This window comes from Cyprinodon tularosa, unplaced genomic scaffold (assembly GCF_016077235.1).
Source record: "Cyprinodon tularosa strain WSP-4 unplaced genomic scaffold, ASM1607723v1 ctg810, whole genome shotgun sequence".
NCBI classification, from domain to species: Eukaryota; Metazoa; Chordata; class Actinopteri; order Cyprinodontiformes; family Cyprinodontidae; genus Cyprinodon; species Cyprinodon tularosa.
In genome coordinates, this window is record NW_024039575.1 from 306,890 (window position 1) to 327,929 (window position 21,040).

The following is a 21,040-nucleotide window of genomic DNA, read 5'->3' on the forward strand; positions in this document are numbered from 1 at the left end:
GTGTACAGTGTGTTTTTTATTGCGCTAGGCACAAACAATTATGCTATGCTTTAATCTCATCAAGAGAAATACATGGATATGATAAGGGGGTAGCTAGAGTAAATATTTAAAGAGGATTATTGCAACATTTAAATTGCCTACATGACAGTTGCATTATCAAAATTATCATAAAGTCTTATCCATCTAATCTTTAACAGCATTTTGTTTTAAGTTTGCAGGAGTGTTTTATCTCTTAAATAAACATTACATTGAAACCCTAACCCTGTCACATTTTAAAGCATTACAAACACAATCTTCAGTTTTGTGTAAATGGAGATTGCTTTAGATTAACATAAACTACTGCATAGTTGTCAAAGTAACATTAAAGGTTGAGTACAATGATTTGGTGACAAATTTAGGATTTGGAAATTGAACTTAATTTAATTTTTAAGTGGTGTTATGTTGAAAATTGGGTGCCCAGTAATGAAAAGAGCATTATCGTAAGTGTCCCATTGTTCAATATTTCTCAGAGCTTCTCAGTTTCAAAACCATCCATCCATCGTCCCCCGTTTATTCCGTCAAGGTGATGCTGGGACCGTTCCCTATCTCCAGCAGCCTGTGGACAGGTGGTGAATCTGTCGCAGGGCAACACACAGACACACAAAGACATACTATGCACACACACATTCACACCTGAGGATAATTTAAAGAAGCCAATCAACCTAACAGTCATGTTTTTGGACATTGGTACAAAGCCGGAGTACCCAGAGAGAACCCACACTTGCACATGGGTTCAAAACCAGAACCTTCTTGCTGCAAGGCAAAGGCCAAACGTCTGTTTTAATAACTATAGTGATACTGTATTTAAGATTCTGAATAAGTTATGAATGCAACAATCAAACACTGGAAAATTAAATATTACTACTTTAATTCAGCACTGTCACATTTTGAATGTGTTAAAATTCCCCTCAATCGTGTTTCCTCATAAGACTGTTTATGTACTTCAGAACCTTTCAAATATTTTCTTTTTTTTTCGGTCTAGATGGTTTATCAATTAAAACAAGGGTTATAAAAGCTTCTCTGTGGATACAGTAAAAGGTAAACATGTATTCATGTTATCTTCATGTTATATTCATGTTATCTATGTATAAATCACATTTATTTGGCTAATTATATTTTAAAAAATCAGCAAATTAAAACAAGAAATGAATTATTATCTAAAGTCCGTAGAAAAAGGATCTCAATGCATTCTCCCTCAGCTGCCCATAAAATTGTAATTCTGGTCTTGAATTAATGTGGGGGCTACAGGTGAAGTTATTCTCACTTGCACTGGGTTGGCATCTGATGCTCGAACTCCCAATAATGTGTGTCCATCAGTCTTCAGGATGCCTCGTGGCTCAAGGGGCTTCGTCTGGATGGAGCTACAGTCAACATGGAGGGAGGCGGCGTCACGTTGCACACTGAGGGCTAGCTTGTGCCATCGAAGGTCCATCAGGGCTTCGACCTCCTCTCCATTAAAAACGCAGCTCACCAGCTCAGCCTCAGGGTCAGCACCTTTGGCCCGTAAGGACAGGGTGCCATCAGGTGCGCTGAATTCCACTGAGAGCTTATGGAGGAAGGAGGAGGAAGGAGAGGAAGTTATGAAGAGGTAAGGTCTCAGAGTGTGTAAGTTCAAGACTACATAAAATCATGTTGTATCTAAAGTCATCTGAGTTCAACAAAGAGTAATTTGCACACACAAGTAGGAACAAGCAAGGCTGTAGAACAACACATCCAAGATGTGTTATAAAAAGAAGTCATATTAATTACACACGCAAACAAATGCAGCCAATCAATCACAACTAATGAGGCAACTTACCCTCCATCCATCATACACACTAAGAATTTAAATCTGGCCTCAGACTAGTAGTGATTACTGAGACTCAGAGGGATTCCAGTACTTCATCATGGAACACATATGAATAATAATGAAGGTGAATGAAAAATGAGTGCTAGAGATGATTGAAGTGGGGCAGACAAAGGAAAAGAGAAAAAGAGAAAGGGTTGCCCAATGAAAAATAAGTCAGGACAAAAAGCATCTGGGATGAAAGGGTGGCGGAAATTGAAAAGATGTCACATGAGAAAAGAAATTGAAAGAAAATATGTAAAAAGTTGGGAGGATAAAAAAAGACCTGGACAAAGCATGCTGATAGCGAGAAGTTGTATGACAAGAAAGTGTGAAGCAGCACCTGTGGATATCCCTGCTGATCCGATATATGAAAGAGATAGATGGTTTCCCTCAGAGCAGCCTTTTTCAAAGCAAGGGTGAAGATCAACGTGAACTCATCAGGTAAGCCATGAGGGAAGACTTCACTAGAAGACACAAGGGACGAATTATCAGAGGTTTGATGAGCACCAACTGCTGACAACACTACAAAATAAAAAAATATATTTTTTTTTTCTTGACAAAAGTTGTATTTTTACCTAGGCTTAAAAAATATGCAAATAGGAATTAATTTGAAGAAAATGTTATTATAAAAAAATATTAAAAACTTGGATACAAAGTTCATGCAAAACTTAGTAGGAACAATGCAATTTTTGAAATGCCAGACCAAAGTTGCCTCTTTTATATGTTTAAGCTATCAATACAATGAGTTTGAAATAATTTAGACAGAATAAAAAAACATTATATATATTCTGATTTTGATGATCTTGCTTTGTTCTATGACAAACAGCTTTAAAATCAATGCTTTTAATGTGTTTTATGCTGATATATAATTTTTTTTAAATTAAGTTACCTTGCTATGTTAAATTCGCAGACTAAAATTAAAGTATTTTTTAACACACATAGACTGTAGGTAAAACTTAGAGGACAGAGCTGTTAAAAAGGCTTTCATGTATATTTTTATATTTGGCCTTTTAGGTCCTAAAATATTATTGTTTTCATGCATTTCCTTCTAAGTGCAGATTTTTGCATTCTAATAATCTTATGTGTATATCTTATTAGATTTATTGTTATAAATTCAGCTTCTTGCCTCTCAGCCTCATGTCACCTACTCTGAAATCTTTGCCAAATTTAGAAAAAACATTGCTTATCATAATGTACAATCCATCCATCCAACCATTATCTGACATGCTTGTCCCAATTGGGGTCGCGAGGGGTGCTGGTGCCTATCTCCAGCAGTCATTGGGCGAGAGGCGGGGTACAACCTGGACAGGTTGCCAGTCCATCGCAGGGCAACACAGAGACACACAGGACAAACAACCATTCACACACACACACACCTAAGGATAATTTAGAGAAGCCAATTAACCTAACAGTCATGTTTTTGGTCCGTGGGAGGAAGCCGGAGTACCCGGAGAGAACCCACGCATGCCCAGGGAGAACATGCAAACTCCATGCAGAAAGACCCTGGGCCAGGAATTGAACCCAGAAACCTTCTTGCTGCAAGGCAGCAGTGCTGACCACTGCTCCACTGAGCAGCCCAATATTTACAATATTAAAAAAAAAAAGCACTCATAAAGCACAAGAACAACTTTACTATGATGGTTCTCGTTTGCCACAGAACTGAAATCATTTACAGACTTCATTATCAAAAACAGAGGGGAGCAGAGGGAAGTTATTAGCCTAGCAGTCTACATTAAAACATCACCATGTGCAAAAGCGACATTTGTTTGAAGACTGTAGTTTGTATATTTTATGAAACACAAGAGCTGCCCTGGATAAATTTTAGTTAAAGCAAGAAATAGTTTCACCTAAAAAGTGTGTAGCCTTCTGTTAAAATACCAATGTTTTCAATGCAAAAAAATGTTTGACTTTAATATTTCAAAAAATGTTTCCTTCTCAATGTGCAAAATGCCTTGTAAATTTGAAGTGAAAAACAAATAACACAAACAATAAAACCGACTTAATTACAACTTGAGTTTACACCTTCCAGTTTAAGGGAATTAGAGAGGGACTCATTTAGGCTCATTCTTAAATACAAGTATAACTATTGATTGATTGATTGATTGATTGATTGATTGATTGATTGACCTCATTGATCTCACAGTGGAGATATTTACTTGTTACATCAGCTCAAGTAGTCAAAGAAGAAGAATGTGCCATAGGAAGAAAAAGGTGCATGGGATATATACTGTATATACTGTACTGTACAGTGCGTCCATATTCTTTTCCGGGTTATTGCACAGAGTGTTTACACGAGTATTTCTACACATGGTATCAAAATGGTAAATCGTACATTATACATTGCAAAAGTTATTGCCATTGTAGTACATAAAGTAAATTATATTCAATGGGAGAAGGATGCCTCAGCATTGTCTCTGCTCTCTCTGCTTTTTCTCATAGTAGCTTCATCTGGTCTGTTTCTGTTTGGCTGTGACACCATCATGGAGGAAAAACATCAGCTGTGCTGCTGCCATCAACACCTTTGTTTATAGATGTTGGAGATCAGCCTGTTTTTCCATTGAAGTCCTGTTTCTCTGACTGTGGTTGGCTGGATTTGCTCCCTTCATCCTCTGACATGGGAGTTGGTTTGGAGCTCGTCTGCCTGGCTGTGTGTTTCCTGGACGGGGCCGCGTTTTACAGCTGCTTTTTGTATCTCTGCTTCTGTCTCCTTGAACCCCAGTTGGCCTCGGATCACACTGAGCCTGGTTCTGCTGGAGGTTTCTTCCTGTTAAAAGGGAGTTTTTCCTCTCCACTGTCGCTACAAGCATGCTTAGTGTGAGGGATGTTTTGTAAATTGGTGCTATATAAATAAACTAAATTGAATTGAATCTGTCATAAACTTCAGTCTGTAGAGCCATGTTCGCGGGTCTGCAATCTCTACAAACCAAACATTTTTTCTACACAATGAGATTCATTAAACAAATTTTGATAAACATGCTTTTTGTACACATAGTACATATTTAGACCTAATTAATATTACAGCTTTAATTCACAGAATGTCATGATTATTGTCCATTTCTCTATATGGTGATAAAAGAAGGAAGAGAGGAACTATGGAAACACTCAGTCCTGCAGAATGTTCTTCATGGCATCCATCACACACTCCTTTTTTCACTTTGTTTTAGAGATGCTAGGCACAGACAGATAAGATGTTGAACTTCACCCGTATGTAAATGTTAAATCTTTAAGTGATTTATTTTCCTGGACTGAAACAAATCCTCTCTAACGTGCTGTGCTCTATGCTTCCATACATCATGTGCACTGTGTGTGTGAGGAGCCCTGTCTGAAGGCACGTAACAAAGAGAGAGTGATAGCCATCTTATTAGCCTTAATGTCTGATCATTTCCATACTTGTTTTGCTGTCTTGGAGCTATTATTTCAGTTAGCTAAACAGGCTAATATATTGGTTACTTGTGTCCAACATCGATGACAGGTTATCTTCTTGCATATACTGCCCACTCTCTATTGCTCTAGGCTTAAATTTGCTTCCTCCTAAACACATTTTTGGACTGCATCAGTGACGCACAATACAAAGCCCCTGGCTGTGACCCCTCTGGCATTCATTTTCAAAAGAGAAACAGTGTGTGACGCTTCATTCTTTGGTTTCAGTCAAAGGCATCCAAGATCACCAATTTTAAAGACACACAAAAAAAAATTACAATTCATGCAGGTGTAGATATATATCCAGAGAGGGGGGACTCACAATGGAGCCTGGTGAAATGCATCCTCACAGAGATTGTAAAAACTATGAAATATTCTTCCTTTCTCTATTTCTCTTCAACTCTTTTTTGCACACACACAGAATTGTTGATGCTAGCAGCTGGTCTCTTACTCCTAGAAGTTGGGTGACATTGATTTATGAGCGAGGTAGGATCCTAGGGAAAACAGGCAAGCAGGAGACGTCAAAACAAAGGAAAGATGAGTGGGGAAAAAACTGAGAAGGAGAAAACGCTGAAAAAATACAAAAAAAAGAAGAAAGGGAAGGGCAGAGGGGTACATGAAGAGTAAAGCCGAGCACCAAAGAAATGCATAGAAGTTTTAGCTTTAAAATGCGCCCACTGTAACCTATGAAGGTGGACAAACTGATAAATAAAAGACAGAAAATGTGAAACAAAGAGCCACAACTGAAGGAAAGAAACCAAAAAAAGTTATCCCCAGAACACACTTGTTTTGCTGTCCATTAGAGAAATGAGCTGCAGGGCACAAACCCACTCAGAAGAACTATTGACTTTTTTAGTTGGAAGGGCTGAAGCATGGCCTGTTATAGTCAGGGTCATAAAAAGAATGTGATAAAGAAAAATCCCAGTAACTCATAAACAGACACACACAAATCTGTAAAGGATAGATTGCTCAGAATGCACCAGACAGACTGAAATGATAAAATGACAGATTTGTAGTTTAAGTAGTAAATATCAAATGGGAAAGTATATTGACAGCTTATATTAACTTCTCACTGTGCCTGGATGAACTAATTTCAGGGCCTAATTTACTACTTCTCAAAAGACATGTTATACAATAACAAGATAGTAGAGCAGTTGCTAAGCTGCTTTGCTACATTATAAAAGAAAATGCTGATGAGGTTTGATTTGAAGGTTTTGTTGACATGCCAGCAAAGGTCATGATGGTTTGGATGACAGATGGATATTTTCAATTTAGGTGAAATGATGATAACTTATTTTGTGGACCCAGGATTTGTGGACTGGTGCCAGCAGAACGACCTCCTGATTAATGAAGGGAAAACCAAGGAGCTAGTGGTTGACTTTTGCAGAAGCAGATCCACCCCACTGACACGGGAGAACATCCAGGGAATGGACATTGAGAGAGTGGACTCTTATAAGCACAGAGGTGTTCACCTGAATAACAAACTGGAATGGACTCACCACACTGAGGCTCTGTATAAGAAAGGTCAGAGCATACTCTTCCTGCTCAGGAGACCGATGTCTTTTGGAGTGCTGTGGGCACTCCTAAACACCTGCTATGACTCTGTTGTGACATCAGCCATGTTTTATGGAGCTGTCTGTTGGAGCAGTGGCTTATCTGTAGCTGAGAGAAAGCGGCTGGATAAGCTGATAAGGAAGGCCTGCTCTATGATTGGATGCCCCTTGGACTCAGTGCAGGAGGTGGAAAACAAAACGACCATAACAAAATTAACATCTCTGTTGGATAATGTCTCCCACCCCGTGCATGATGCTGTTTTTGAACTGGAAAGCTCCTTCAGTGATAGACTGCTACACCCTAATTGCACCAAGGAGCATTATCACACATCCTTCCTCCCAGCAGCTGTAGAACTATAAACATCACTGTTCCCAAACACTTCAATAAAATGTTACATTCATGCGGATTTTTGCACAGTTTATGTTTTGGTCACTTGTATAACATGCCACTGTCATTTTTTGCACATCTCTGGTGTGGCTGCTATTTTTTTTCACATATCCATTATTTTAAAAATGTTCACAGCTGTATATTGATTGTCTAATCTTCAGATGCACAGTATTTATATTTGTAAAAACACTGAAAAATACAATGTTTTATTTGTTTATCTTTTTCATATTTTTTCTAAATCTGTCACTTATTCTGTTATTTTTATACACTTTTAAGGTCCACATTTGTATGAACACTTTTGCTGTAATAAAGGGATTTTCTATTCTATTCTATTCTATTCTATTCTATTCTATTTCTTATTTAAACAAGCAGCTGAGCATTGATGCCATGTTATTAATCTCTTTACTGTATAACGCATATCCAGCCATGGAGAATGTATTTTAAAAGACTAGTCGTTGAGCAGCGTAGTTTTCCCCTTCTTTACCTATTTATATATCTTTTCATTTCATTGTCATTCGCAATATTATATTGCGAATGACACTTGTTCTTCACCCCTAATATATATATATATAAGACACACCTCTCTTGCATTTAAAGCACTTATTCAGGGTCCCTTCTTCAATGTGAAAACTGACTGCAAAAAAAATTTGATAAACAGGTACACACTGAAAAATGTTATTGCAAGGAATATGAAACAGATGTGGAGTAGCCTTGCTGTACTCTCCTTGTATGCTTGGGAGAAAAGCAAAAACATCTTGAAATGTTCTTTTGCAACACAGAAGTGACAGCTTTTTGTGTGTGCATTCCTTCTCTTCAGTATAAAACTCATCTTAAAGATAGTGACAAATAATATTTTTGTCACTTTCAAGAAAAATAAAAATGTTTCAAGTGAAAAAGTGTGTTGTGTAGGCAGATTCATCTTCAAGGGAGTTCACACATCACATCCAAACACAGAGTAATAAAATACTCAGGGCTTTAGGCTGACCCATTTGGCAACTTCGAGGGAAAAAGCTTTATCTCTGAGATCTGTTTCATTTAAAGTAAAAAGACCAAAACCTTAAAAAGCAATTGTCATTTCATTAAAAACAGTCTACAACCAATCAAAAAAGTTCATATATAATAAGGCATAGGCTTTTGGTTTTTTTAACGGCAACAAAACAAATGCCCAGGGACAAAGTTAGGAACATGCTTTTTTTCTTTTTCTTTTTTTGTGGCTGGTAACTTCATGATGCCTCCTAATTAAGACATCACTGCTACATATTCTGCCAAGGCAAATAAGGATGAGATTTCATTATGCATGCTCGTTTTACTACATAGATGTGGTTAAAACCATAATAACAAAAAGGGTTGTAAGAATCCAGTTTTACAAGCCAGTAACATTTTGTTATTATGGACACATAATCAGTGCCTGACCAGTGTTTCTGCTTTCTTTTGCAATAGCCTTTAGAAAGTGCTGACATGTGGAGGTTAACAGGCTGATATGGCTAAAGGGGACATTCAGACAGATGGGAAAAGAGAAAGCCTGTCAATCTGAGCCCACACAGTTTTGGAAATTTTGCACATAATTTAACTTTTATTCTCCTCCCTCCTACCTAAATCTGAACAAAACATATTTTTTTACCAGATGAACTCTGTTGGGTAAGGAAGCAAAGAAAAACAGAGAAGAAAAAAAAAGAAATGTACAGTGAACTCACTCGCTGGGGCGCAAGAGTGGTGCCTTGCCGAGGCGTAGGATAACAGAACCTCGAGGGTTGCGGATCTTCCTGACATCTGTGTCTTTGAGCATGGAGAACCTCCTCACTAAATTAAAACCTGGGGGCAGTTGGAAAAGAAATAAAGGTCAGATAATTATGTTGGGCAACATAAGCATTTAACTCTGCAAAGTTTTTCTCAGTAATGATTATTGCAATACTCCTATACAGTAGACACAAACATCCCACCAGACGTCGGTAATATTTAGCTAATCCAGACAAGCAGAGCATACTGAGAAATAAGTTCAAAATTGAGTAATTTATAATAAATAAAGTGGAAGGATAAGAACCGTTTAAAAAAGAACGGAATGAGGCCACAAAAGGCAAACCAAGTGAAAAAAAACACTTGGAACGTTATTACTTAGTGAAAAGTTCTGTGCCTTATTAGTTTAAATTAACATCAGCTGGCTTATTCCAACCTTATGGGCCTTGGAACAGGTTTCTCTTTGCAGATCTCACAGAAGAATGATCTCTTTTTAGCAAAATAAGTCTACTCTATATCTTTATTTAAATGCGAAAAATGAATATTCATTGACATGCTCACAACAAGGTTCAACATGTAAATATGCCAGATTTAGCCTTAAAGTCTAATTTATATCTGTAGATCAAACTCTTCTGAGACCTGCACGATCTCATTGTTGTCAAAAACAAATGCTACAAATGCATGCCTCCAACGTTCTGAATACCCCAGTGAGCACTGTTGAGCAATAATAAAACAAAAAATATGGCTACAACCAGGTGCTCTTCTTAAGATTTCTGACAGAGATGTGACATTGTGTAAAGAGCTTATGGCACGTTCACCACGGTGCTTCTGCACCACTTCCACATTCAGAAGGACACAGAAAGAAGGAAGGAATATCTGGAATTAGCAGATGCTGTAGTTTCTGTACATTTTCTTAACCACCATGACTTCAATGCCTACTTCACTAAAGTTATTAAAAACAAAAGTGAGCATACTGTGTATTTAATGATCTACCGATTCATTTCTGAATAATTTCAAATAACTGGGCCTCAAGAAATGATTGTGTTTTCTTTGAAAGAGAAAACTCAGAAAACTGAAACAATCAGATTAATTGTGAATAATCGATTATTGAAATAATCGTCAATTGATTTACTAATTGATTAATCATTGACTGGAGTGTAAAGACTCTAAATGTGCCTTTAGCTGACAAAGCAACCCACAGCAGCAATTGTACCAAAACTGTAAAGAAAAGAAAATAAAGGTTAACGTTTTGCATTTAAGATGAATATCTTTTTCTTCAATCAGTATGCTCTATCCAGCACTCCTCAAGTGGTAAAGTTCTAGTTACACCTTGTTTAATTTCACAAAAAGTCTACTTTAAGGAACCTTTTCCTATCCCATTATTAACCAATCGAAAAAATAATCAACGGTTTAATCGATTTGTAAAATAATCGTTAGTTGCAGCCCTAGTGAAAACTATTTGTTTATCCAGAAGGAGAGAAACCTGCAAAGCCAATGACCCAGTGCAATCAGCTGGATATCCTTAGACAGAAACCTTTTAACCATTGTGTCTGCTTGATTTGATTTGAATATCTCTATAAACTTGAGATGACACATGCTGGGAATTGAAGCTAATTAAATACAACGGATTCAATGAAATTTGGGTTACTATTAGCTTAAAAAATAAATATATCAATATGTCCATGGGAATCATGTACTGTGAGAAAGATTGTTATTGTCAATACTTATTTTAACCTCTCAATATCAGTAATTAAGCTTGCCCATTCACCAGTGATGTTTTGCCTCGCTGTCTGAGGGAACTTCCACTCAGCCACTTGTAAGGGCGGGCACTGGGTACCTGTGGGAACAAAAGAAAAAAAAAACATGAGAAAATACTCACATGTTGTAAAACCTGAGATGTACAGCATCTGTTAGATGTAAAAAGTCATCTGACAACACATGTCTAAAGAAACCATCAACACTTCTTTCTAAGTGATGCGGACAGAGTTTGTGAGCGAGAGCAAATCAGCAACTTCAAACGTAAATGTGAGCGGAGCTGAAATATTTATTACGAAAGATAGATAGAACGAGCTCTTGGAGGCGAAAGAGAGTTAAAAGAAGTGTAAAACACAGACAGGCTGCTGAAATGAAGGCAAGGCGCTGCAGAGTGTAACACAACCTGATCTGACAGGTTGTCTAGCACCCAGCTTGTCTGTCGCGGTAGCCTCATTTTGATGGACACATTCTCACCCCGCTGGGTCGATTGCAGAGTAAAGTGTTGCCTGTCAGCACAGCCCACCTGACTGCAGAGTAGTAAAGATTTAAGATGTTTAGAAAAACCAAAACTATACAGGTAGACATGGACCCTCTGAAACAAGAGTGATTCACAGTTAATTGATCTCTTTGGGGCCAAGAGCAGTAGGCCTGAGCAAACCATTCTACCATGTATAGTTTTTGTTTCAAGAAAATCTGAGAGCAAATGGAACCATATGATGACCAAAAATAAAACTAAATACTTTTCTCTACCGTGTGATCGTCTCAACAACAACTTCGATTATTAAGGTCTCTATATGTACCAGACTGAAAGCTGGAGATGTTGATGCTACAGTGTGAAATTTATTTTATAGTTTTACATCTTTAATGTCATTAATTTCAAAAAGAATGTTTAATATCAAATATAATATTTTTCTAATGTATCTCTGGTTAGATAGTCGAGCACTACAGGGTAGAAAAGAAAAATAAATGCGAGTATGTCTTATAGAAGAGTGTTTACTTATTATGAAATTAATTGGCTTTTACTGAATTAGTACAAGGTGGGTATTGAAAAACATTGAATAATTAGCACAGATTTAATTCAGACATGCAAAAAATGACAAATTGTTATCAATAAATGTTTTTCCAGAAAAAAAAATCGTAATAAATTCTAAAACTTGTAATAACTTTGGTATATGTGTAACTTTTTGGGTCAGAGATTTGGCTATTTTTAGTAGCTTTATTAATATAATTAGTACTGTCAACACTAAAATAAAAAACTTTAGCATAACTATAACTCTTAAAATATATATAAAGAAAAAGCTGACAGTTGACAATCGTCAACCTGGAAGTAAACGATGCAAGCAAGGTTGGTTAATTGGTGACATTTACAGGTTTAATTGTATGGAGTTTTTAAGTTGGCAGAGTGATACGATACTAGAAGGTCAACTGTTGGTTTAAACTACTTCAAACAAGACAGCAAAACAACATAACATAATTTATAGACATAAAGAAAACCACTATCAGTGAACTACTGAAGGTGAAAAACTCTCCCTTCACAATTAATCATTCATCATTTGATGTGTGCAAATTATTCTCACATTAAACACATTTGAAATGCATGAACTTTGAAGCAGAAATAATATTTTAAGTTACATCACATCAACACAATCACTTGAGACGCCGCACATTCTGTTCACACAGGCTTCCAAATTAAAGAAAGTCTTCTTCAAAGAAAAGCACATCCCATTCTATCTGAACAGATAATCTGTTGTTACTAAATTACAGATTATGGTTTAAAAAAATGTAATCAAATGGTCAATTATGACACATGAAGTGAAGAAATCAAGTACAGGTTTGGGGTCTTCTGAGTACAAACTCACACATGACTTTTAAGGTTCACTGTTTTTTCCTTAATAAGCACAAAATGCAGCCAAAAACAGAAAAATTCCAATAAACAATAGTTTGTCATTGTTTTTATGTCCACATACTTCTTTTTTTTCATCAAAAGACACCAATATCTACCTTCTTTGGCTTCCTACTCTGCTTTCTTACTTTCCTATTTGCTTTTTTCTCACCCTCTTATTTCCATCTGTCAAAGCAAAGATGAAAGCTCTGTCAGACAGAGGGGTATTCTGGCTGAAGGCAAGTGGGTGGCAGAAAATTTAAACAGGTTAACAGAGGAGATGGAGGGAAAATAAATGCCAGAAGAGAAGATGAAAGAGGAAAATTAAGGCAATAACAGAGTGAGATGTAAAGCGATATCTTAATACACAAAGACTTTTCAGACCATAGAGTCCACATCAGCTGAAGCACATTCTTGTGCTCCATGAACACTTTTCCTCTGGTCAGCCAACATGCATTAACATTTTTCCATTCGTTTTTCAAGGTAGAAGGTTTTTCAGCATGGATAAAGAATTATTTCACTTATATATCTTATCCAAATATTTAAAACAAAAACAACATAAAAAAAAACATACTGACTTTGCAAGATAAAAACAAATCAGCTTCCCTTTTTTTGCTTACTTTTTGTCTTTAAACAACAGGTATGATTTTTAGACATAATCCAGCAATTTTTAATGGAAATCTAATGAGCATTTACTCTGGGGGATTAATTTAATTGACTTAGCTGTCCCTCAGGCAATGGGTATGCTTACCAATGTATAAACAGAGCACAAAAAAACTGCTATCGGTCATGGTTGTGATTTAAAGTAATTTAACTGTAGTGAATATTTATGGTTTGGGTGGTACAGTGGATAGCACTTTTGCCTTGCAGCAAAAAGGATCTTCGTTTTATTCCTGGCCTAGGGTCTTTCTGCATGGTGTTTGCATGTTTTCCCCATGCATGCATGGGTTTTCTCAGGGTACTCTGGCTTTCTCCCACAGTCCAGAAAACATGACTGTTAGGTTAACTAGCCTCTCTAAATTTTCCTTAGGTGTGACTGTGTGTGCACGGTTGTGTGTCTTTGTGTCTCTTTGTTGCCGTGGGACAGACTGGCGACCTGTCCAAGGTCTACTCAGTCTCTCGTTCATAGACTACCGGAGATAGACATCGGCCCCACTGCGACCCTGAACAGGACTAAGTGGGACAAAATGGATAAATGGATGGATGAATATTTATTGAAATACACTAGTAAATATGTGTTTTAACATAGTTGGTTCGGGTAAATGTATTTAAAGCATATGCCTTACTTCTTCCAGCTGCAACCACATCAAAATGGGTGTTCTGTTAAACTTGTAGAGTTAACTACACCAGAGAGAGAAAGTTATTGATTTTGAATAAGGCAAAACGACAAATCCTAATTTTTGGATTTTGCAAATGCAAAGCACTTAACCAGTTTGGCGTAGGATATACCGCATTATTGGAGCCCCTTCTCTGAAGGGTTTATCAAAGCAAAGTTTGTGCTTGTTGACAAGCCAATTAGCTCAAAGTATGTAGAAATGGTTATGCCAGAATCCTGCTAGTAGCTGAATGTTGCCCAAAGAGAAGATTTTTGCTGATTTCGATCTCCACTGTGTTTAAGCCTTGCCAAAGCAGGTAATGATGCTATGTTGGCAGTCATACAGTTAACTGCTGAGAGAGGCTCTCCCCTGTACCTAAAAGAACTGCTCACCCCTTTCACTACAACACGATCCCGCCGCACAAAACACTCAAACCACCTCCTCCTCCCCCAAGGCTAAGCTAAGCACCACTTGCCATTGTGCCTTCTGCTCTGCTGCTCCTCGGACATGGAATCCTCTCCCTGATCAGCCGAGTGAATCACAGACTATCTAGTCTTTTAAAATAGGATTAAAAACATTTCTTTTTAGCAGAACTTACAACTGTTACAACCTTTTATAATGATGCCACTGACTTATTTATTCATATGTACTTTAATGAGGTTTAGTTTTTAATGATGATTTCTATGATGATTTGACTTGAAGCACTTTGAGGAGTTTTTCTAAATGTAAAGTGCATTACAAATAAAATTTATTATTATTATTATTATAAGTCTTGCCAATGTTAAGAGATAACCTAGATATGATATATCGTTTAGAGGTAAAACACTAGTTCTTGAGTTTCACTCTGTTTTTTGAAAGGTGTATAAATTAAATGACTTAGGTCAATGTAAAAAAATACATAGTTCTGAAGTGTTTTTTCAGTTTACATTTTTCAGTGCGGGAGGGCTGAATAAGATAAGACACTGGGTATACAGTATAGACCCACTGCCTGTAAATAGGAAAACATGACCATACATTCTGCAGGCACCCTCAATTCCACTGTCCCTGCAACCTATAAGGACATGTGGTGATCTGGTTAGTATGTTTTCTTAAAAAAAAAAAAAAAAGTTATTTTGTTTGTCAGAGTAAATATTGTACCAATATTGTGCATTTTAGCAATTTTGATAATTACATTCGATTCAATAAAAAAAAATTAATTAATTGTAATGATTTTAAGAAAGGTCACTAAATATGGTCTAAATATGAATGCTATACATGTTAATGACCAACATATTTACCTATATGAACCATTAAACCATCTAATGATTAGCCTGAAATGCTAAGTTAAGTCGTTTTTTTTGTTTGTTTGTTCTTTTCCGTTTTTTTGTGGTGTTAGTGGGCGTAGTTTAAAACAAGTACAGTACCTCTGGTAAGTTGAGCCAGTGGTTAAACTAAATCCACCATAGTTCTTCTGCATTAAATTTTGTTCCACCAACATTTGCCTTCAAACATCCATTTGCTGATCACCACAGAGAATGATAGACTGACATAAATGTAGCTGTACCATCATTATAAAGCCTGCAAGGCAGGTAAAGTGTTTTGACAAGGACAAACCCTCACCACTTGAGTGCCAACCTGTTAGTTGGTGACGTTGGTAACTTAGGATCGAAACACAGGGGCTACCTTTACAGTAAATTGCCTTGGTTGAGAATGTTAATATCCAATAAGAGAGTTCAAGGTTTCTTCTAAGAATATAGTTTTAGCATTTTTACTGATGGTAAAAACCCAGAAATAAATGTATATATTTTGGTTTTAATGGTGCATCACTTTCCATTGTGGACAGTGTTGTAAAAAAATGCTTCAAGTAACCCCACTCTCCCCTAGAGAAATTTTCTTCTGTTTAAAAGAGGGACTAGATTTAAGTTTTTGATGGCTCCAAATTAGAATGCAACCACACAGTATTTGTATTTTTAAATGTAATGATGTTCTTATTTGTCAAAAGTGTCCTCCCTTCATTGTATTATTGTATATTTTGTCTATTTTCTGATTTACTCCTTTCACTTCTTTCCTTTCTTGGGTTGGTCATTTAAAAGTGGGGGATTTTACATAGGAAACATGAGCAGTGACTCTATGTGAAAGAAGATGAAAGTTATTCAATAACTTTTAAAATTGCACCTTTACATAATGGCTAGTGCTGCTGATCAGCAGAAAGCTAGGGTAAATGGAAAAGTCTTCCCCTAATATATCTGGTCAGGCAATGCAATATTGTAAAGAAAGAGGAACGCTCGATGATATAGCTGCTGATGCAATGAAACAACATTGTCATGTTCAGCAATGTAAAGCTGCTTTGGAAAGTGGAATGGATTGACAGCTTGAATTAGACTTGCCCCTTTGAACTAATGGCAGTCGACATTTTCCCCTTTTTTCCCCCCAAGAGATAAAAGTTGCAGCACAGTGAAGTGGAGAGGCTTAAAACGTAGCACTCCAGGGCGATGAGCTCACTCATTTTTTTCCCCTTGTATGCCCCCAAATGCTTTTAGTTTAAACTCCTATCACATGGACCTAGACTGACTCATCACATACACATTTATATGCTTTCAACATAGCCTACACTATAAGATATGGGATAAAATTTCAACACACAATGTCTACAAACCCTTCTCTGTTTTTTTATGTTACTATTTATATGGTGTTAAGTGAATATGACTAGGTCACTGGAAAAAAGGTTAAAAAAAACTATTTTCATATATCTCACAGAGGTTGAAAAGACATACAAAGGTCCATTCCCAACCCCTATCGTATGGCATTTGCAGATCATGTTATGCACCGTTAATGGGAGAGATAAAATAATACATTTATTACATCGAATCTGATCGAATCTCTTTTCTTTAAGACATGATATTCAGGGATCAGTGTTCGTGGAGTAAGAATAGCTTTCTAGCATTTTTAGTGTTACCTCAGGTGCTCTTTAAGCTTGAAGATACCAGGAAAGGAACATCTGATGTTACACAGTTCAGTAGTTTTATGTTAAAATAATTCCACATCTAATTTGAATGAGGATCAGTTAGTGAAATCGTGTGGAGAAACTGAAAATTATGTCTGCAGTTCCTGCTAGTTCTTTGATTTACTGTCAGTGCACTGCACACACTTATTCATGCTGTATAACTAGCACTACACAGGGGACACAAGTTAATATTTAGAAGGTAAAATATTGAAAAAATTCAACTGTAAGGGGAAGTCTAGATAAAGATTACACGTGTGAAGACGCTGTTAGCTGAAAATGGTGCAAAATTCAGCTCCATGAACATAACTGTGGAGCTGTATGGGGTATGAATTTAGAAAATGAAGGTTTATAAAGTTCTAGAAGAAGAGAATAAGATAATATTACAGTAGTTGCCATTCAAAATTTCCCCACTTTCCTTGATGGGCCCTTGGCTGGTTCTTGGCTAGTCCTCTGCAATTACTTTTTAAACATCAATATTTGTACTAAAATATTCTTTCTGTCATGATTTGTGGACATTAAGATCTAAAGAGAAGCATCACCTCCTGGTCAGACTACTTAATGTTGACTGATAGAAACAGATCACCACAGGGGATGTGTCAATTTATCTCCAGGTAACCCTTCCCTTATAGGACAAAACATTGAGGATGAGAGGATCTTTTTTTTTAATATGCAAAAAAAAAAATTTCATTCCAGCTTCTCAGACTTTATTCAGACTTTTAAATCCCTATTTCTGCTTTCATTTTGACTTCTGTGCTGACAAATGAGACAATTCTAATTCACAGACACCAGACAGCACAAATCATTCTGTGGCTAACATAAAGACAGGAGGAAACAGACTCAAAACAAATCAATACATAAATCCTTCTTTTTCTTGCTGTGCAAACTGGCTGATATGTCATATCAGATTTTTCCCAATACCAGCTCAACTTTGAGGTATAAGTCATATACTGATCTGCTATCCAGGGAAACAGTCATCAAATTACAAAATAACTGATACTTAGATAATTTAGGGGACAGGAATACTGTGTGTGTGATACTTCCCGAGACAGAGTGTTAGAGCTGCATTTTTAGAAAAGGCAATTTCTTTCAACTACTGAAGGGGAAGACTCAGGGGAACTGCAACCTGACTTTGTCTTTGAAATGCTCCAACTATGTTCTCCCAAGGGGCACCATCTCCTCCACAAACGCTACCTTCAGAGCTCCAAAGTTCCAGGGGATTGCTAACCCGTACCCTCAAGTGATATCACAGAACGGGCCCTGGAGAACAAACTGACAACCTGATGAGGGAGTATGACAGTTCAGAAGAAAATATATGAAAAAAAAAAAAAAGGATTTCTCTTTACCTGTATGCCTCCTTGATTCATGGATTGTCTATTTTTGTCTCTTTTCGCACAAAGGCAATCCATAACATATGGTGAGACGAATGCACATTTTCGCCAGAACAGAAATGTATATAAAGCTTTAGATAAAGTTAAATGGAAGCACTTAAAAATAATATATTCTCCCTGACATAAAATGAAACAAAAGAATGATTGATGGTTCATGTAAGAAACACAACCACACATAATAAAAACACATCTTTTCACTCCCATCCCAACCTCAGTGTATTCAACCAGTAGATGAGCTGTAATTACAGGGCTTTCATTGTAAGGTTAGATTCACAGGCACAAACAGACATGCTTTTGTAGTTAATGCAAGATAGGTAACTCTAGCAGGAAATGTTTGCACTTGTGTCCATAGTCTTTTGCTTTTTCTGGGACAAGGCCTGGTAGCATCAGTGTTAGCAGAATTGCCCAAATATTCCTCTTTCCTTACACAACGTCTAACTCCTCCAGCATGATTTGGGCCATCATCTGGGCCTAAAACACCTCCTCTCCGATTTGGAGAGGAAAACCTTGCTTTTTGAAGTGAGAATCATTGACTTGGACGTCAAGATATTGATAAATACCCTTTGACTTTGCTCTTAGTTACAAACAATGTTGGGGTTGAGGCGTTACACAAGTAACAGTGTAATATACCCCGGTACAAACTAAATTTCTGTTTTATTATTTCAGTTATTAAGGTGGGTAACGCATAACAATCTGAACTGAAAAACCCACTGCCAACAGCTTAATAAAGGGGTGAAGAAGACATTTTTTTGGAGGGTCTTGTATTATATCAGGAAAAGACAGTTTTAAGACAGAGGAAGAAGACAGGTTTACAACAAAATATGAAGAGGATAGTTTTAAAAGCAACAGAAGAAGAATACAGTTTTACAAGCCCGGAAGAAGAGGAAGAAGAATGGTGGTGGTACAATCGATTCAACGTTTTCCAAGGGGCTATACTCCCATTATTTTAATTATGTCACTGAAATGGATAAGAGCACCACAGTAAAATGCACCATGTGTGCTGGTGGGCACATGAGCAAACTGTCTATGGCTAGAAATAAATATAATAGTAACCACAAGAAACACCAGAGAGCGTGCACAGCAACATTAAGCTTGAGGATTACGACCTCTTAAGCCCCTGTCACATCTTGACAATTTAGGCAGCGTATGCCTGAAAAATCTGAGAAAACAGCTGGCATACGCTGGATAAGTTATGGGTCAGTTTCCCAGGCGACTGCTGAACATGTTTCTAACTTACAGCTATTGCACAATGGTGTATTTGTGGCGTTTTGGTATAAAAGGTGATTCAGAGGAGGAAAAATTCAGTTCTGCTCCAGACTTCATCCCCATCATTGGATGACTGCGAAGGTGAGTGTGATGGATCCTACCTGCATTCAGGCCCACGACCAACGAACTTCCTAGCAGACATGATGCTGAATCTGCAGCGACTGCAAACCCTCTTCCTTTCTTTTTCTATTTATTTATTTATTCTTTTTCTTTTGGGATGGTGCGGTAAACAGCAGTTAGGTTAATACTGCAATCTAAGAAAATCTTTTTATGCAGGCCAGGCGCCTTAAGGCACATTGCTGCCCCCCTCAGGACACTGGCTTTTGACATTTCATGGGCATTACGCTGCCATGAGTTATGCATAAGTTAGGCTGTCATTGGACATAAGTTTTGGACTTATTATGAATACTCTATGTATACTCCCAAAATTAAAAGAATACATGGAAAGTTGAGCATATGCTAGCATTTTAGAAGATTCTGGAATGTCTGGCATACACTTAGCTTTACCAGCAATAAGTCTGAAGAATGTGTGGTTAGCAAGTCTAAAAAAAAAAATTTAATTTTTCCAGAACACAGGTGAGGATGTTTGATCCAAGAGAAGTGAGAATGCTGGTGGATGAGTATGTCGTGAAGGATATGCTACCTATTTCTACAGCTGAGTAGCCAGCGTTTCAAAAGCTTGTCAAGAGCTTAAAAAAGATATTTCTTCAGAGTGAAAAGATTGTCTATCAAATATAGATTGCTCTATCAAATCTTTTCTTCTTCCCTATCTCAAAACCTTAGTATTTGCTCTCGATTCTGGAGTATTCTCTCCATGTGAAAATGTCGTCATAGGTGGGCCTGTGTTCCTATTGGTCAATCTCAACATAACTGACATCTGAGTGGTGATATTAGGTGGGTTCGAGATGAGCAGCGCCTCACCTGGAATGTGGACAAGTTCTTACGGCTGTACTGATAGCTAAAAGTTTGTTGCAAAGCTGGACAGAGCACCTGAGATGACTGATGGAGATAACTGGGGGCAATTTACTAATGGAAAATACACACTAAAATACTTATTTAAACAAGTAAAGCCTCATTCAGATCAAAATGTCTCTTCTAAGTGGGAAATATCAATGGCATCAGAAGAAATAACAAACAACAATAATAAAATCATATAAAATAGTATAAAATAAAGAAAATAATAATAAAATGGTTAAATGACCAGAAACCAGGAAACAGATCAATCACAGTTACAGAAAGTTATGTTGGCACTTCCTTCAATTCCCCAACAGTCACCAATGTAGTTTGAAGGATTTTTTTCGAAGGCTGATATCGTGATTCTAAAATCAATGGCTAGAGTGGTTTAAAAGAAAGTTACAAATTAGATGGAATTATAGTTTGTTAACCTTTTAAACTTGAAACGTTCTATTCCCGTGCATAAAGTACTATAAACCATTCATTCAGAACTAAAATTATCAGTGCTCTGGTGCAAAATAAACATACTATTAG

General features: G+C 37.0%; 1 protein-coding gene across 8 annotated transcripts in view; it reads right to left on the reverse strand.

Moving 5' to 3' along the window:
* Positions 1 to 21,040, reverse strand: part of col16a1 (collagen, type XVI, alpha 1) — a 105,686-nt gene that overhangs the window by 71,855 nt on the left and 12,791 nt on the right. For all 8 annotated transcript variants that reach the window (XM_038271929.1, XM_038271928.1, XM_038271931.1 and 5 more), the window contains 4 exons: positions 10,731 to 10,799; positions 8,923 to 9,040; positions 2,208 to 2,331; positions 1,304 to 1,585 (listed from right to left, as the gene is read on the reverse strand). In XM_038271929.1, the coding sequence (XP_038127857.1) occupies positions 1,304 to 1,585; positions 2,208 to 2,331; positions 8,923 to 9,040; positions 10,731 to 10,799 (593 nt within the window). The remainder of the gene's footprint in view (positions 1 to 1,303; positions 1,586 to 2,207; positions 2,332 to 8,922; positions 9,041 to 10,730; positions 10,800 to 21,040) is intronic.